At 35.3% G+C, this 18,280-nt stretch overlaps 1 protein-coding gene and 1 long non-coding RNA gene across 2 annotated transcripts; one reads left to right on the top strand and one right to left on the bottom strand.

Moving 5' to 3' along the window:
* Nucleotides 1-77: 77 nt before the first annotated feature.
* On the bottom strand, nt 78-2,447 carry LOC309503814 (uncharacterized protein). Its single transcript, XM_082176621.1, has 5 exons — nt 2,098-2,447; nt 982-1,106; nt 693-874; nt 557-587; nt 78-467 (listed from the first exon to the last, which is right to left on the bottom strand). Exons 1-5 carry the CDS (start codon nt 2,208-2,210, stop codon nt 316-318), a joined length of 603 nt encoding a protein of 200 aa, XP_082032747.1. The 5' UTR covers nt 2,211-2,447; the 3' UTR covers nt 78-315.
* A 6,611-nt stretch (nt 2,448-9,058) lies between these two features.
* On the top strand, nt 9,059-10,842 carry LOC309503810. Its single transcript, XR_014207877.1, has 3 exons — nt 9,059-9,350; nt 10,568-10,641; nt 10,710-10,842. It is a non-coding gene; the product is annotated as an uncharacterized lncRNA (long non-coding RNA).
* Nucleotides 10,843-18,280: the final 7,438 nt, after the last annotated feature.

Genomic DNA, 18,280 nt, shown 5'->3' with positions numbered 1-18,280 from the left:
AAAAAATCTTTAAAGATTTATTAAAATCATATCTTCTATTCATCTTCTTAGAAGACTTATGTAATGATTTTGTCTAACGGTGAACCTGTACTTAGTCGTCTTAGATCTTATTTATACAAAAAAATTTGTCCATACAACATGTTGTCAAAGTCTGTCACAATGTTTTGTTGTTTTTAAGACATCCGAGGACTCTACATTGCTCTTACTTAGACTAAGTTGTATCATTTGGAAAATCACCACACAATTATATTTTCATCTGTGGGTGGCTGAAGGATTTCCTTGTAGTTTATGAGTCTCTGAGCTGATGTGTTTAAATTATGTGTCGATCTGCCAGATCTCATGTTCTCTATTGATGGGGTCAGTCTCATCATTGATGATAAACAGTTCAGTGTAGATCTTGTTTAGAGAGACCGACTGTGGTGCACTTCCCTCCAAAGTCCTCTCATTCCTTACATTCTGAAGAATTTCTAAAAATCAGGACAAAGTTGGATAGTCATATTATTAACAGGAGCATCACGCTTATGAATGCACAGTGTTCTACAACAAGAGATCTTACCATGTTCGTTTACCGAGGTAGAGTGAGACACCTGAAAAACAAAACAAAAAATACTCATACATAAATATATATATATATAACATACACAAATCATTTCTTAACTAAGCAACTGTTTCTTAAATTTTCAGACACTCACCACACTGATGTTAACATCACCATATATTGTCTTGTCTACCATGATTGGAGCAAATATTGACCCACCATTCCTCTGGACAATTGTTAAGTTAAGCTGTCCGAATGATGTAGAATTATTATTATGCTCTCGTTGTGGAAGGTTGTTAGGCTGTTGATTTGTCATGTTTCCAGAATGTGCACCATCTGTTAAAAAATTAACAATTAAATACACAACCAAAACCATGTAAAGCTTATTGAAGATTGAGAAACATATTGACTACTAACAAAGTAAATTATAAATCTTTTCCTACATTTGATATTCTTTTTTCTGATTTTTTTCACAATGTACTTGATCCTTTTTAATGCTGTTTTCTCTCCATATTTATTCTGTAGTTCCTCTACTGTGTCTTCCAACCTCCCTGTTGTTCTTCTCCAGCTGTGTTAACCAAAGACAAACAATTAGAAGAATAAAATGTATGTACAATAGCAAAAATAAAGTTGGTCATTAGTTGTTAGGGTTAGATACACCTGCAGACACATTCATACACCTGTTCACCTGTTTTCATTTAGCATACACCAGAGTTCAAACATTCACTTTTTCAAAGGCCAGATTAGCTCATAAATATGGCAACCAAAGCCACATGGACAGTGAACAGATGTACAGCAGGTTAAAACAATAGTCTATGTTAGGACAATAACAATAATAGTCTATGTTAGGACAATAGTATGTTCACAGGAGCCGCTGAGAGCGAGTTCCTGCTGACAACGGTCATAAAGTGCGAGATAAGGTGCAAGTAGCTAAACTAAACATTTCAAATTTGACAGAAAAGTTTTGAGAAATGTTAAACAACGAAAAAAATAATCAAGGCAAACTAATCAACTTTTTTTCTAATTTCACCATTTTGAACTTAAAATAGGCCTATATAATACATGTGATTTAATGTGAGAGGAGAAGAAACAAATAACAGCCTTTTTCATCATATTAGGCATAAGATTAATAATGAATGTGTACATATTGTGAATTAATTTAATAAACATTTACCTAAAATCCATAGCCTTCAGTAAATTAAGGCTAGACAAGAACAACAAAGTTCCTTTTTAACTCTGCCCCCTGCTCTAGTTAGAACTTTGGAGCGCTTAAAATTGTGGGGCTCAAAAATAAGTGTCATTTGGAACTCTTTTATAGTTATTTTTATCAAAAAATATGTTGATAATGATTAAAAACTTTAGTGCCCTTCGAAGGCACCATTTTAGATAGTTTGGCATGCATGGGATTGTGTGTCCATATGCTAGTGAGAGCGAGCGTCTGGTGCTCAGAAATACATTCTACAATGATATCAAATATATCTTCATTAAATGCCTATTTTGTCTATTCTACTAATGTCTATTCTTTAATCCACACATAAATCGTAAGCGCATAATATCACCTGCTCAAGTACTTCTTGATGAGTTTCTTCTGTATTAAACAGCGAATCTTCTCAGTCAGATCGTCGCAAGATCTCAGGAATCCTCTCACACTGCTCGTGTTCACGCGCTCCATCGCTGCACTTGTGTGTATGACTCCAACGATTCAAACTTCCATAAAGCGCGCCAAAACAGCAGCGCGGAGATGTGACGTCACGTGTCGAGCGGGCGTTCGTAAAAAGCACAAAAATAAATAAATAAATTACATTACCTTCCGTCTTCAGCATCTGATGATTCCCGATATTATAGTTACTTTATTCCTTTATGACTCTGTTTTTCGGTTCAGCATTTAATATCAAATTAGAGGTTATGGTTTTATTGTTTTACACTTCTCAAGCGATTACTGTTTGCTTTAAACAAGCGACTTTTTATTTAAATTTTTAGATTTGATAGAGTATTTTATATTACAGCGAATTTTGTCCAACTGTTTAATACAGATGTGAATTTGTTTGATCATTTCAATGCTAAAAACTCGAGTTTTTATTAAACCAATGTGCTTCGACATTAAGTAGGCTAATTGTTGAGTATGATCTGAAATATTTAATCTTTTAAATCATGTTTTTAAAAAAAAAATGATTCTAAATATTATTATTATGTATACTATTATAATACTATTTTTATGTGTTGCAACTGCGGTAGCCGTTATGTGCCAAGAAGCTATGACAACATGTCTTCCAATAGCAGTTTAATTGTACTTGTTCTACTGTTATGCTGCCTATATAATGATATAATGATATAATGATTTACACAACCAAGCAATGAAAAAAGCTTGTCATTTAGACCGTAACTTTGACTTACCTGTCGAGAAGAAAGCAGGCAACTTCAGCATCCCTTTCAAAGTAAATGGTAAATGGACTGCATTTATATAGCACTTTCACAGACCTATGGCCACCAAAGTGCTTTACATAGCCTCACATTCACCCATTCACACACCGACGGCGGTGTCAGCCATGCAAGGCGCCATCCAGCAAAGTCTTTCTCCTTCATTAGCTCTTTCCACCTGTGAAAAGCTATCCCGATATTTACCCTCGTTTTGAATTCGCCGGTCACGTTTCCTTTTAAATAAATGTTTTGCTTTTTGGCGACGAGGATTCCTTCTCCTGTGGCTCTGCATAACTATGATCCTGCATTATATTGTACCGTGCAGTGCAGCCTTTCAAATGTGCCGGGGCAGTATCAACGCCTCCCATAATGTCTAACGGTTAGGATTCCTGGTTTTCACCCAGGCTGCCCGGGTTCGACTCCCGTTATGGGAAGGCAATTTTTTTTTTATATTGCCAACAAAATTCAAGTTATTCAAGTTCATCAATAATCATTTTTAGTTATTCATAGTCTTAGAGGCCTACACGAACTGCAGAAACAAGCAGAAGATCTGTAAAAACTCATAAATGCTGTTTCAGTACTGAATCATTTTCACAAATACAATTATACTAAATTCAGAAAATTTCACTATGGAATATTTTACTTTATCTATCATAATTTCAATTTAGTATGTCATCATTTAAACTTTTCATCTCATAATTATGACGCATAGTCATCATTTTAATTTCAACTTTTTAAGTCATAATTTCGACTTTTTGTCATAATTATTACTTAATTCAGAATTACAATCTTTGTCAATTACGCCTTTTTAATGTAATACTTAAAACGTTTTTAAGTCATCATTTGGTAGCAGTTGCTGTTGACTATAGTAGTGTTGCACCTGCATGCCCACTAACTCGCTTGTGAGAGTCAGAGTGTGTAAAGTAAACTCTCATTAGTGTTAGTAGAGTATTAGTGGACTGGTAGGGTTAGGGTTAGAATAAGTTGAGATATAGTTGAGTTACTTATAGTCAGTAGAATATCTGTTGGGGAGCATCACAATAAAGAGTTAGCAGATATTAAGCACAGTCTATTTTTTCAGATGTTTAAATGACAAAATACCATTTTTTCAACCGAGTGAATCTAGGCCTTCAGAAGTCATAACTTCAGGGGTCAACGGTTTAGGTCAGTTGGCGAAAACACTGCGTGTGTAAAAATCAAATACTGTATTACACTTTTCAAAGGATAATCTAGCTTTAAAGTTAGAATAAAAAGTAAATAAAAACCAGACATATCTTCATACCTGTTGTGTTCTGACACAAGGCCATTAACTTGTTCTTTTTTGTTTTATAAATGTATTTCTACAAATATCAACCTGATGGACTGAATACACGATTAAACAAGATAATCATGCTACCAAATACGTCTGACACAACATTTTTAAGAAAAAACAGTGTTTTAAAATACAACTAAACCATGATAACAGATGATTTTTGACAGTCCTACAGTTTTTGACAGTCCTACATAAATGCATGTTGATTACTGAGTTTCAGGCATAGTGCAATGTTCGAGAAATCTAATATTGGCGTAATCTTTGCGAGGTCTCACTCACAACGCACAACTTTGTGTTGGGCATACCTTTACTAAAATAAAATATTATGGAAGTCATTTTCAAACTGTAATTATACCATATTTTATTTATTAATATTATGGCTTCATGTTGATTTTAAGTTTTTTATTTGTTTGTTATTAACTAATACCTTCATCTTTTAACTAACATCCAGCACAAAATTAAAGAGATGTATGAGCTAAGGATGTTCTCTGACCCCAAATAAACTGCAATGTTCACAATCTACAATATACAGTTAGATATTCTCCTACATAGTATGTGTGTAAATAGTTGTGCTTAAATCTTTGGGTGTATTTTTACACACCATAGTGATGCAAAGTTCCACACCCTATGGACTAACTTTAAAACATCATCTTATTCTTTATCTTTAAGATTCAAAAGACCGAATCCCTAAGAAAAGAGGATTGAAAAGCTCCGTTTATAATAAAAAGTATCCAAATGATGGTTTTGTTACTCCGCTAGATTTAGTCATCTTGTTCAGACGACACTGTTTCACATTTTGTATGTTGGACTGTGTGTGTGTGTTTTAGGTGAAGACGTTTCTTTGAGAGCCGTCAACATTCAGTTTTTATATAAATAAATGACCATTAAGAATTTAAGTGAAATTTTAAGAAGAAACTTTCCCTCTATCTACGAATCACACAAAGCGCATGCTGTTTTACACTTAAACTATTACAACAGAATCACATTTGACTATGGCACTGAGAGAGGCATATTCATCAAAGCTTGAGGCTGTTAAACAAAGTTCCACACTTTGGTAAAATTGCACAAAAGTAAATTCTAGAGGTCAACTAGGTTAAAAGTAAATGAGCCATTTAAAACAAATACAGAAAAGCCACTATAGTGATCAGTTTTAGCTTTTGACTGTCTGTAATTGATCTTGTTTTTGTACAGTTTGCAAAAAGTATATAGTCTCCGAGCGTGGTCAAACATGTTCATATAGGAATGTATGAAAAACATGAACAAATATTGCATAAAGAGAATTAAATAACGGTCCTTCTAGTATGAGAGTGTTTAAGACTAAACAAATCATATTTATTTTAGAACATCTTTCTGCTATGTCTACGAAACATCGACGTGAAAGATGAGTATTGCTGTTTTTTCTGTTACCTACTATTACGCTTCAAACTTGTCTAACTATTACACTTATTTTGTTATTATTACACAGTTATTTTGTGTATGTCGCTAAACAACAGTTAAGCTAATGAATCACAGTTGATACGTGAAAGGAGGGTTGATTCATTTTATTACATCCCCACCAATACTTTGAGTTTTAGGCATCTGTCTTTTAGGCCCGATCCAGAAAACAGACGTTGTGTTTATGTCTTAATAATTGTTCTTCTTTTTATGATCTTCTTTTTATTCGGCATAATGCTGAATGTTTTAACATATCATAAATTTCAATGGTTAGAAAAATCATCTAACTATTATATCTAACAATCAACAGTTATATGTGAAACAAGCTCAGTCGCATTAGAGTCGGATTCTTGTTTATATTGAACATTGTTATTGAAGCGCATGTTTAACAGCGCTATTGTTCTCGGCCTCATCAAAGTTTTCACCGGAGCATACCGATAAATTTATATTTTATATTTTAACCCTTTATGCGGATATAGAATACCACACAAGGTTCTCTGTTCTCTGGTTCTATGTTTTTAAAAATACAACAAAACACATGTAGGTGTACTATGATTTATCAGAAAATTACCTTTGTTTGAAGAAAAACTTCAATCAGCTGGTGCTTGATAACTATTGAAGTTATTAAACAATAGTCTATGTTAGGACAATAACAATAATAGTCTATGTTAGGAACACCCGTGAATTCAGTAATGATGCGTTTAATGGGATATCACGTTTTCATTTTAACTCAATACGCTAAAGGTCTATGAACTTTAACATCTTCATAGTTGGTAAAATTAACTTAAAGCATGCACAAAATGAAATACATCCTAACTACTTTCTAAATGTTTGTTACAGAACTTATGGTGAACAATTCACCCATGCATATGTTTTAAACGTTTTTTTAATTTTCAGATTTAAAAAAATCTGATTTTAAAAAATCTGATTTTGTAACTGGATTGAGTGAAAATAATAATAAACTTCTCTCTGGTGGCATATGCATAACTTCTCCATGATGCTACTTCTGTTGCATCGTGACTATAATTTACATAGGCTTCCCTGATGACGACACCCTATTCAACCCCTCCAGTGGGGCGAGGGGGCGGACCCCAATCGCTGTCCTGATAAATATTTCAGGACATCGCACGCTCTAGCTCTACTCTAGCTCTACTAGCCACAGACTGCTGTGCTACTGCATCATCTCATTGATCAAAAGCCGCTTCAGCATTCCTGTTTGCCTGAACCTGACGCAAACTACGCTTCTACGACTCACGCTTCTGACCCAAAAACACAAACTTCCGCACATTAACGCACAAACCCTGGACGATTGTGCCGCAAGGACTCACTCAGGAGATTCCAGGAAGATTCCAGGAACGAAAAGCATCTTTCATCATCGAAAAGTGGACTATTCGGAAAGTTGGAAAAAATGGCGACGCAAAAACGGATGGAGAACAAGTATCATCCGGCGTGTAAGTGCGCCACGGGCAAAGAGTGTCCTTTAAGAGCTACGCTAGACTCTATGTTTAAAGATCATTTTAGAGGTCAGATGGTTGGCTTGATGCACAGGATCATTGATGCTGCGTGTGGTATGAAAAACGATTGTGCGCAGGATACCAAACGTGTGACAAATCTCAAAAAATGAAATGGATGTCGTAAGAGGCTTGACAAAGCCATGGCCTGATGTAACGCCCATGTTTTTCAACGGCAAAGAGCCGAACGGCGTAATCCTCAGAAAAGTTCTGGATGTGTTGCGTGAATGTTGTGACGAATTCGAAATCACCGAGATACTCGCTATATGGACTTTTGTAACAGATCTCTGCGTGTCACTGGTGTCAAAAAATGCAAAAACTGACGTTGGTGAATTAGTTGAAAGTCTGGTCAACTATACCCTAGAGCAAAACATGATAGCCTGCAGAGATTTTCTATTCTGGTTAGACCATCTGTAAACGTCGTTTTACTTTATGTACTGCCGGTCTATCATTTTCTTCACTACTTCAATGTATACTCGAAAGTATAATGTTGAAATAAAAAAATTACAAAAATGACTATTGTGGTAATGTCTGAGCTCATAATAATAGTATTATAATAGTATACATAATAATAATAATAATAATAATAATATTTAGAATAATTAAAAAAAAAACATGATTTAAAAGATTAAATATTTAAATATTTGTTTTCTGCATTTTAATTACTGTATTCCCGAGGTGGCAACCATTTCCAAGATGTGAATACCTGAAATTGTGTGGTGATTTTTTAATTTTTGAAATTGTGGTGTTTGATTTTGTTTTTAGCATCGGTTCCTGCATCATAGAGGGTATTTAATAAGTTTAATAAGATTATGTGTTCTGTCATGGACGACTAGACACTAGTCATGGGATGTCCAGCAGAGAGAAGGGCTTGAGTGGACACACCCTGTGGTCACATTTTTACCCGCCACCGCAAACCTCCTGTCGTCCTCTCACTCTGCCTTTTCCCCCGCTTCGCAACGTAGCCATCTTACAGCTTTCCAACCCTGCGACAGCCGTAACATCAACCACCACGGCATCTTTTTCAGGCCAAATGGAGGAGCAGGTGGGTTACTTAAACACGGCATTCAGCAACCTGGCCCTCTCCAGCCCCATTTCCTCCTGTGGAGTTGAGGATATGTCTCACCAGCGACCTCCGACTTGTCACAATCCTGGCATGCGTCGGGAACTGGAACGCCTTGACACCTTTCAGAATTGGACTCTTGCTACATTAGCTCCAGCTGAGCTTGCCAAAAGTGGTTTCTACTACGTTGGCCAGGGCGACAGAGTGGCTTGCTTCAGTTGTGGAGGCCAGCTTAGCAACTGGGAACCGGGAGATCGGGCAGCATCAGAGCACCAGAGGCATTACCCCAACTGCCGCTTTGTTCAAGGTGACCGTGCAGATAATGTACCTTTATCTGGTGGCGGCCTTTCCAATGGATCGGCAATGCAACAGTGTGAAGAAAGGTTGCTCACATTTGTCAACTGGCCCTCAAGAATAACTGTTCGACCAGACCATTTGGCTAAGGCTGGTTTTTACTATGTTGGTCGTAATGATGACGTGAAGTGCTTTTGTTGTGATGGTGGACTCAGATGTTGGGAGTCTGGTGATGATCCATGGAGAGAACATGCTAAGTGGTTTCCAAGATGTGAATACCTGTTGCAAGAAAAGGGGCAAGAGTTTGTTCATCAGATTCAAGCAAGATTTCCTTTTGTGTTTGAACAGCTATTGACTAATGGAGACAGCGACTCAAGAGAATTTGTTGATCCAGCTGTTGTACACCTGGGTCCTGGAGAAGATGCAGTGATGATGAACAATCCTGTGGTGAAGCAAACCGTTCAAAGCAAAATTCTCGCAAGTGCACTGTAAAAAATCCAACTTGCAAAATGTTAACTCAGTTTAAAATTTTAAGTTGAGTGGGCAAATTTTTGACTGCAATGTTGACTTTACTTATGAAAACTATTTAACTGCAAGTGTACTACTATTTTGTCCAATGAACACAAACAATTAAGTTGAGAAAACTTAATATTTTGATTTCATAGTTCGAACGTTTAACTTCCCGTCATCGCGCATGCGCAGTCTGTCTCGCTGTACGTTACTCTCGGGGTTTCCTCCTTCAACCACGCTATCGAAGGGACTGGATTTCATCTGATTGAGGTAAGTTTTCTTTAAGCTTTATACATGGAAATAGGCTATAAATTGCACACATATGTTGATAAAATATAGTATTATGTTAAAAGATATATTTTGTGGTGACGATAAGTTTCTATTGTTAGAGATTATCCACGTAGCACATTGCTACTAACGTGCTAACGTTAAGTTACCCAGACTAACGTTAGAGTGAGGAAACATGCTTGAATGAGAAAAGAAGGACAAGGACGTGCATGGTGTTTAAAATATGTTAAAATTGTTAAGCTCAGTAAGTCGTGAATAAAGACTTACATGCGGTGCTTGCGTTGATTGAGAGACAGAATGCTGCTTCTCTCGGACTCGGACAGAATCTGAGTGCGAATTCATCTATCTTTCGTGGCGTATTGCGATTTAATAGTGACATACACATACAATTATGTCAATAACAAAAAAGCAAAATAAAAAAAGTATTCAAGTAAACACGGTCGGCAATGTCTTAAATGAACATAACCAATTTGGTGAAACCTAGATGTTTCAGTATTAGATCCATGAGCTCTTAAAGTGACCGCAGTCCGTTCAATTTAATTTCAAGTTTATTTGTCACGTATACAAATTTCAGTTACAGTTTGTACATGCTTAGGTTGAGGCTCAGTCATTCTACAGTGCAATATAATTAAAGGTATAGCGGAGGATCTTTCCAAATTTTAGATAAGACCCGCCCTCTCCACTTTTTGAAAAGTTTGATTGATTCACCAGAATGATTGACAATTAGGAGGACCAATAGTTTAGACTACCCACCAGGAAGTAAAACATCCTCCGCTATACCTTTAAATACAATACAATTTAGAGGAAAAATTTAATAATATTGGCCTATATATGCAAAACGAATGTGTTATGTTAAAAATATGTATGTTAACTTTGCATATTAAATAATAGAATGGGTAGTATGTGTGCAGTATGTTTTAAAGTGAATAGGATACAAATATTGTGTATCCTTAAACAAATATTAGGCTATAAAAGACAAAATAGCTCACTGCTCTTATAATAACTTTTGTATCTTTAATATCTGTCATATTTAATAAATACAGTGAAAACTATGCATTGATTCTTTTTCACATTTGATTATTCAATTTCTTTATTATTTTTACTACATGTTAAATTAACTTACTGTAACTGATTTTTGTTGTTGTTGTTTTGTTTAATAAAATTATGTATCTTTGTTCTGTTGTATTTGTCCTTTTTAGACTAAAGAACATCAGTACAGTGACAAGATCCTTGGATGTGCTAAAACAGTGGCCTTTATTTTTGAAAAGATCAGGTGAGTTGAACTGAATTTACTTGTGTTGGTCTACACTTAATTCTTACTGTTTCAACAATGTTTTTTAGGGTCTCTGCTCTCTGCTGAGTATTACAGGATCACACAAACTGATCCGAAGAGCACCTTTTTCTCTTGGTTAAATGAATACACATCTAGTCGTACAAAGCAAGTGGTGGAGCGTATGGAGATGAGATGAAGATCCTCCTAGAGTCTAGACCAACTTGATCATCAAGTAATTATTTGATCATATCTCTCTGGTTAAAGGCTAAATGGTGCCATCTCTTTTTCAAGGTAATTCCCATGCTTCTCTTTGTATATAACTTGTTCCATATTTGTTTTTCTGTCTTTCAGACACAGAAACTCCAATGTGCTTCCTCAAAGAAAGTCTACAACTCTTAAAGGTCTGCCTTTGTTTATGAGGGAAAAGTCTGGAAACATTCTGAAGACTTGCCTGGTAAGAAGATCATCAGCATATACACTCACACCTGATATATTTCACCTATTTACCAGATGCTGTTAAGAGATAGGTTTTGTGTGATATACAAAACTTATCATCAACAGACAAAGTCATGGTAAAAAATACTTTATTAAATAATCGTAGTTGAAACTTTCTCAGTGATCAGTTTGACTTCACCTGATAGCACAAATTCAACAAGTTGTTATTTTATCAAAGCAAAGACAGTCGAAAATTACTGTTTCACAACACTGTCTGGAGACATTCCCTCTGATATCTAACCTGTTAAAACAATACAGTGCACAATCATAAGGTTAAACATGACCGTGTTTCAAGTGAAGTTACATGAGCAGACCTTTAGGGACACTCTGGTCTAACATAATTCAATAAAATAAAATAAAAATGACCCTAATTTTATGCTGATTTATTTTCTACTGCAGGACACAGAGCCAGAAGACATTCACAAGGGGAGAAGATGAGGATCTTAACTATCGTTGAAGATGATGTTGCCACTCAAACCCAAATATAAGGTGCCTCTCTGTAGTACTATAAGAGCAGATTGGGCCAGATAATGTGCAAGACCTTTGCCACAGTTGTTACTCTCCTCTTTGGCTTGATTTATGGCCCCAATGGACTATCCTAAAGTATTAAAATACACCAGTAGTAACTGGTGGTTAAGAAAAAATTTGTTTAGTTTGTTTAGAAAAAAAAAACGTTTATTTATCTTGACCTAAAGTGCTCCGCAAGGCTGATTTATTTTGCATAGTCCTTCAAAAGATTGTCCAAGTAGCTGCAATCCATATGGATAATTGTAAGGTTGAGCATTTATTTATTCCAGTTTGTACTCTAATTTTGTGCATTTATTTTTTATTTTTATTAATCTTGAAGAGTGGAATAGAACTTCATCACCTTAAAATATGTGTACCTAATGCAAATAGAAAATGTGTTGTTTTGCAGAATATTTGTCAATAAATAAGTTCTGTAATGATAGCAATGTCTTTTGTATTGTGTTGTATTTACAGTGTGGTTTACTCCCTGCATTTGGATTCTTAATGTGAAGGCTATACAAGTATCTGGGTGAGATATTTGAAAAAGTTGAATTAACTTAAAAAAGTAAAAAAGTTTAATCAACTTAAAAAAGTAAAAAATTGAATCAACTTAAAAAAGTAAAAAATTGAATCAACTAAAAAAAGTAAAAAATTGAATCAACTTAAAAAAGTAAAGCAACCAGCTGCAAAGCTTTTTTGAGTTTACTCAACTTCAGGACCTCAGTAGTTGTGCTAACTCATTTCTTTGAGTTGGACTGGTAGTTGGATGAACTTCGACCACTGAAGTTGAGTAAACTCAAAAATGCTTTGCAGCTGGTTGCTTTACTTTTTTAAGTTTACTCAACTTTTTATTTTTTACAGTGTGGAGAAAATTACAAAACCGTTCAAGAATTGGTGTCTGATTTACTACGTGCGGAAGATGAGAAGAGAGAGGAGGAGCGAGAAAGTAAGTTTCTTACTTTTCTTAAGAAACATCATCTTGCCGTGTCACAGCGCCTAAAAAGTGTGCAGAGCTTAATGGACCATCTTCTAGAGGAGAACGTCATCTCACAGAAAGAGTATGACATTATTCGTAACTGCACTACAGTCAAGCAGCAGACAGGGCAGCTCATTGAGTTAGTCCTGTCGAAAGGAAATGCAGCAGGAGAGGTCTTCCGCAACTGGATCAAGAAGAATGATGTCTGCCTGCTGAGAAAACTGATGGCCCAGACAAATGAAGCTGCATCACTGAGTCAAGATCTTTCAGACTTGCCTATGGAGGAACAGTTAAGAAGACTTCAAGAGGAGCGCACATGCAAAGTTTGCATGGATAAGGAAGTGAACATTGTCTTCATCCCCTGTGGTCACCTAGTTGTGTGCAAAGAATGTGCATCTTCTCTGCGCAAGTGCCCCATATGTAGAGGCTTGGTCAAAGGCGCTGTCCGTACTTTCCTATCATAAAGTTTTCCTATCATTTGGATTTGCAAATTTACATTTAACTTGATGAATAAAAACAATGTAACCAATATATATATATATATATATATATATATATATATATATATATATATATATATATATATATATATATATATATATATATACAACTTAGTCTAAGTAAGAGCAATGTAGAGTCCTCGGATGTCTTAAAAACAACGCAACAACAAAACATTGTGACAGACTTTGACAACATGTTGTATGGATAAAATACTGTTTGAAATATTTTTGTATAAATAAGATCTAAGACGCCTAAGTACAGTTTTTTCAACCATCTAAAGTTTTTGAACAGACGCTGTTTAGTAAAAATAATACATAAGTCTTCTAAGAAGATAAATAGAAGATATGATTTTAATAAAACTTTTATTGACATATATAAATATCTAATTTAAACTTTTAAGGTTATGCTTTTAAATGAATTTAGTATAAAACTCTGGATGTACTCTGGAACGCGGACTAGATTTACTGTGACATTGTCCCCCGAGACTCATCTGGTCTGTTACCCTATATCCTGAAGCTTCAGTTCACACTGTAGTTTATCTCTGAAGGATCTGGGGGTGTTTTGTTTGACAACTTAAACTATTTGCTTTTTGGATTGTTTTTTTATCGTTGCATAAAGAACTACTTCACCTCTCTGGAAATGTAAGGTACTTTTTTTTACATTTTATTTAATTATTTATTTATTTATTTATTTCATTTTTGAAAATGTAGTTTTCTGTGATGGTCGTGTTTAGGTGTAAGGGATAGAATATGCAGTTACGGTACAAAAATCATTATGGCTATGGAAAGCCATAAAAATTGAAACCCCGCATGGACAAAAAATTATGATTGAATCTTTACATATAAATGAGATTTAAGACGACTAAGTACAGTTTTTCAACCATCTAAAGTTTTTGAACAGACATTGTTTAATAACAATTATACCTTAGGTTCAATTTAAACAAAATCATTACAGTAATCTTCTAAAAGATAAATAGAAGATATGAATGTATTCAAACTTTAAAGATTTTTTCAAGCAAGAAAGTTAAGAAATTTAAACTTCAAACTAAAACAGTCTTTTACTTTTAAAAGATCATATTTAAACTTTTACGATTATGCTTTGAAATAAATTCAGAAAGATCAGCGTGTTTAGGTGTAAGGGATAGAATATGCAGTTAAGGTACAAAAATCAATTATGGCTGTGGAAAGCCACAAAAATTTAAACTCCGCATGGACAAAAAATTATGATTGAATCTTTTTATATAAATGAGATTTAAGACGACTAAGTAAAGTTTTTCAACCATCTAAAGTTTTTGAACAGACATTGTTTAATTAATAACAATAATACTTTAGGTCACAGTAATACTTTAGGTCACAGTAATCTTCTAAAAGATAAATAGAAGATGTGTAGCCTATGTATTCAAACTTTAAAGATTTTATTTAAACAATCTTTCATTTTTAAAATATCTAATTTAAACTTTTAAGGTTATGCTTTTAAATGAATTTAGTGTAAAACTCTGGATGTAGTATGCTCTGGAACGCAGACTAGATTTACTGTGACATTATCTCCCCGAGTTTTTCAGTTTTTCAACAATCTAAAGTTTTTGAACAGATATTGTTTAGTAAAAATAATACTTTAGGTCACAGTAATCTTCTAAAAGGTAAATAGAAGATGCGTATGTATTCAAACTTTAAAGATTTTATTTAAACAGTCTTTTAATTTTAAAAGATATCATTTAAACTTTTAAGATTATACTTTGAAATAAATTCAGAAAGATCAGCGTGTTTAGGTGTACATGATCGAATATGCAGTTACGGTACAAAAATCATCATGGCTATGGAAAGCCATCAAAATTGAAACTCCACACGGACAAAATCTTTTCATATAAATGAGATTTAAGACGACTAAGTACAGTTTTTGAACAGACATTGTTTAATAACCGTTAAACAAAATCATTACAGTAATCTTCTAAAAGATAAATAGAAGATGTGTATTTATTCAAACTTTAAAGATTTCATTTAAACAATCTTGTATTTTTAAAAGATATAATTTAAACTTTTAAGATTATACTTCTTATAAACTCAGCACCTGATATCCTGATCACTGAATTTGTGTGACTCTCTGACACACACACACACACACACACACACACACACACACACACACACACACACACACACACACACACACACACACACACACACCCTTTGGCTGGTGCTTTTTGAAAGCTCCGCAGGTCAAACGCTGGTGTAAAGAGGCCAGAGGGCCCTGATTTCTAATAAAGATATTTTTTTATTTTTGTGAACCCGTTTCATTTATTGCGTTGTTTCATAAGCTGTATGTTTTTTCTTCAACTCTCTAAACATTTAACTGATTGTTTCATAACATGTAGGCCTATGTTGTTTTTGTTCTGTTTGTTTTCTTTTTTTCTTCAACTCTATAAACATTTAACTCATTGCAATTTTTTGTGAATCCATTTTATTTAAACTGGATAGTTCTACATTTATTTCAACTTTTTGTGTGAGGTTTTAGTAAGATCTTTATTTTATATTATTTATAATCATTTATATTCTTTTAAAGAACAGAATGTTTTATGTAAGATGATATTTTATATTATTGTATATTATATTATTTGTGTGAAATAGACATTATTTTATAAAATCTCTGTTTCTCACTATCACTGTGCTCTGGAATGTGGAGGAGCAGAAGGAGGGGGATGTCAGAATGCGGAGGGCGCGCGCACCACTCAGGCCGGGGCTGTGCTGGAGAGGCGCTTTACTTATCTAAACATGTGAGATGATTTTTTTTTTTTTTTTTTTTGTGAACCTGTTTCATTTATTGCGTTGTTTCATAAGCTATATGTTTTTTCTTCAACTCTCTAAACATTTAACTGATTGTTTCATAACCTGTATGTTTTTTTGTTTGTTTTTTGTTTGTTTTTTAACTCTATAAACATTTAACTGATTGCAATTGTTTTTGTGACTCCATTTTATTTAAACTTTTGGTGTGAGGTTTTAGTAAGATCTTTATTTTATATTCTTTTAAAAGAACTGAATGGTTTTTCAACATTTGTGTGAGATAAACTTCCACAGTTTTTTCTTATCAGTTTCACAGTACAGCCCGGATACGCTCAGGAATATGTAGGGAGGATCGTGTGTGTGATACCAACTTCAAAAACACACACTGTCATGTTCAAAAGGCTTCAATAGGCTTCAAACAATTAAAACTAGCTGTCATATAGCCATGACGTATTATTTAATCACAGTGTCTTCAAACGATCAAAAGGCTTCAAAAACACTAACTGTCATGTTGAAAAGGCATCAAACTAGCTGTCAGATACCATCACGTATTGTTATAACACTTACTGTCAATATCAAAAGACTTCAAAAGCCTTCAAAAGACTTCAAAAGACATCAAAAGTCAAAACTAGCTGTCAAAACATGATCAAAAGCTGTCAAACTGTCAATCAAAAGTCAAAACTAGCTGTCAAAACATGATCAAAAGTCATACTAACTGTCAACCTGTCAATCAAAAGTCAAAACTAGCTGTCAAACTGTCAATCAAAAGTCAAAAGGGGCGGGACACCTGTCACCGGAAGGGGCGGGACACCGGAAGGGGTGGGACCTGTCACCGGAAGGGGCGGGGCCTGTCACCGGAAGGGGCGTGGCACCTGTCAATCAATCATTTTTTGACAGTTGCCGTAGGGTATCAACTACTAGAGAGGTACCAAAACCTATTACTTAAAAACAAATGCTGTCATTTTTGGGAATGTGCTCATACTGCCGAGCATTTATTTCCAATTATGCAATTCTAATTTGAAATCATGTGACAAACTTGAGTGGACAATTGAAGCAAATGAGGCTTTTGAAAACATGAAGGCCGAATTGTCCATGGCCCCCACTCTGGGTCTGCCGACCGGTGAAAAGCCCTTCACTCAGATGGTAGATGAGAAAAATGGGTTTATGACCTCAGTTCTGCTGCAGCATCATGGAGACAGGCTGCGACCTGTGGCATATTTTTCAAGCAAATTTGATCCAGTAGCTGCAGGGTTGCCATGCTGTTTGAGAGCGGTGGCGGCAGCTGAAAAGGGCTTGATGGCCTCCAGAGAGTTTGTAGGGTATTCTGACTTGAAATGAATGGTCCCACGTGCCGTGTCCATGATCCTGCAGGAACAGAAAACATCTCATCTATTGACAGCATGCTGGCTGAGATACAATACAATCCTCCTGGACAGGCCAAACATAACTGTCAAATGTTGTACAACTTTAAGTCCTGCCACCCTCCTCCCAACAGAGGAGGATGGAGAGGAATGGATGGATCGAGCAGGTGTGCACTTCTCGTTGTGATTATTAGACACACCTCTTGAGAACTGCGAGAATATCCTCTTTGTGGATGGCTCAGCTTTTAGAGATCCACAAACAGGTCAAAACAAAGCTGGTTACGCGATAATGACTGAATTTGAAATTGTGGCTTCCGGCGCGTTGCCATCAAATCACTCGAGATGTGGAGCTTGTGGCCCTAACCGAGGCATGCAAACTCATATCAAACAAATGTGTTACGATTTACACAGATTCACGTTATGCTTTTGTTTTTTTATCATGACTTTGGTGCATTATGGAAACACAGAAACATTTTTAAATCAGATGGATGGCCTATTCTACATGCTTCTCTTGTTTCTGCACTTTTGGAAGCCATTCTTCTCCCTGACAAGATTGCTGTCTGTAAATGTGCCACACACACTTCTGATAAAAAATCTGTTTCAATAGGGAATGGGAGAGGCGGCAGCTACGCACACACAGGACCTTGAGTGCACACTGTCCAAAGATAACATTGATGTTTTTTCTTCTTTACAGAGCATGCAGTCTTTTGCTACAGGGGCAGAAAAGAACATCTGGAGACGGTCCGGATGCACTGTTGACAATGGTGTTTGATTAAGCTCAGATGGCAAGCCTTGTTTACCCCGAAATTTTTTCACAAATTATGCCAAATTGACACATGGGTTGGATCATGCGTCAAAAAGGGGGGATGGTAGCACAATTGAACAATTTATGGTTCACAAAAGGATTTACAACATTTGCTGAATTTTTTTTCTTAAAGATGAGTTATTTGCACCACCCACAATGTGGCAAGAGGAATAAAAATGCCCCAAGCATCTCACCCAGCACCAGCAGGGCCATTTCA

Source organism: Leuciscus leuciscus (genome assembly GCF_965113295.1).
Source record: "Leuciscus leuciscus genome assembly, chromosome: 7".
Classification (NCBI taxonomy): Eukaryota; Metazoa; Chordata; class Actinopteri; order Cypriniformes; family Leuciscidae; genus Leuciscus; species Leuciscus leuciscus.
Note: the sequence above shows the minus strand (reverse complement) of the source record. Positions and strands in the feature narration are given on the sequence as shown.

Excerpts from the sequence above, each read along its gene's own strand:
- LOC309503814 (XM_082176621.1), bottom strand. The coding sequence starts at position 2,210 with ATGGAGCGCGTGAACACGAGCAGTGTGAGAGGATTCCTGAGATCTTGC. Across the intron at positions 1,107-2,097 it reads ATCAAGAAGTACTTGAGCAG|CTGGAGAAGAACAACAGGGA; the intron begins GTGATATTATGC and ends TGGTTAACACAG. Across the intron at positions 875-981 it reads CAGAAAAAAGAATATCAAAT|ATGGTGCACATTCTGGAAAC; the intron begins GTAGGAAAAGAT and ends ATTTTTTAACAG.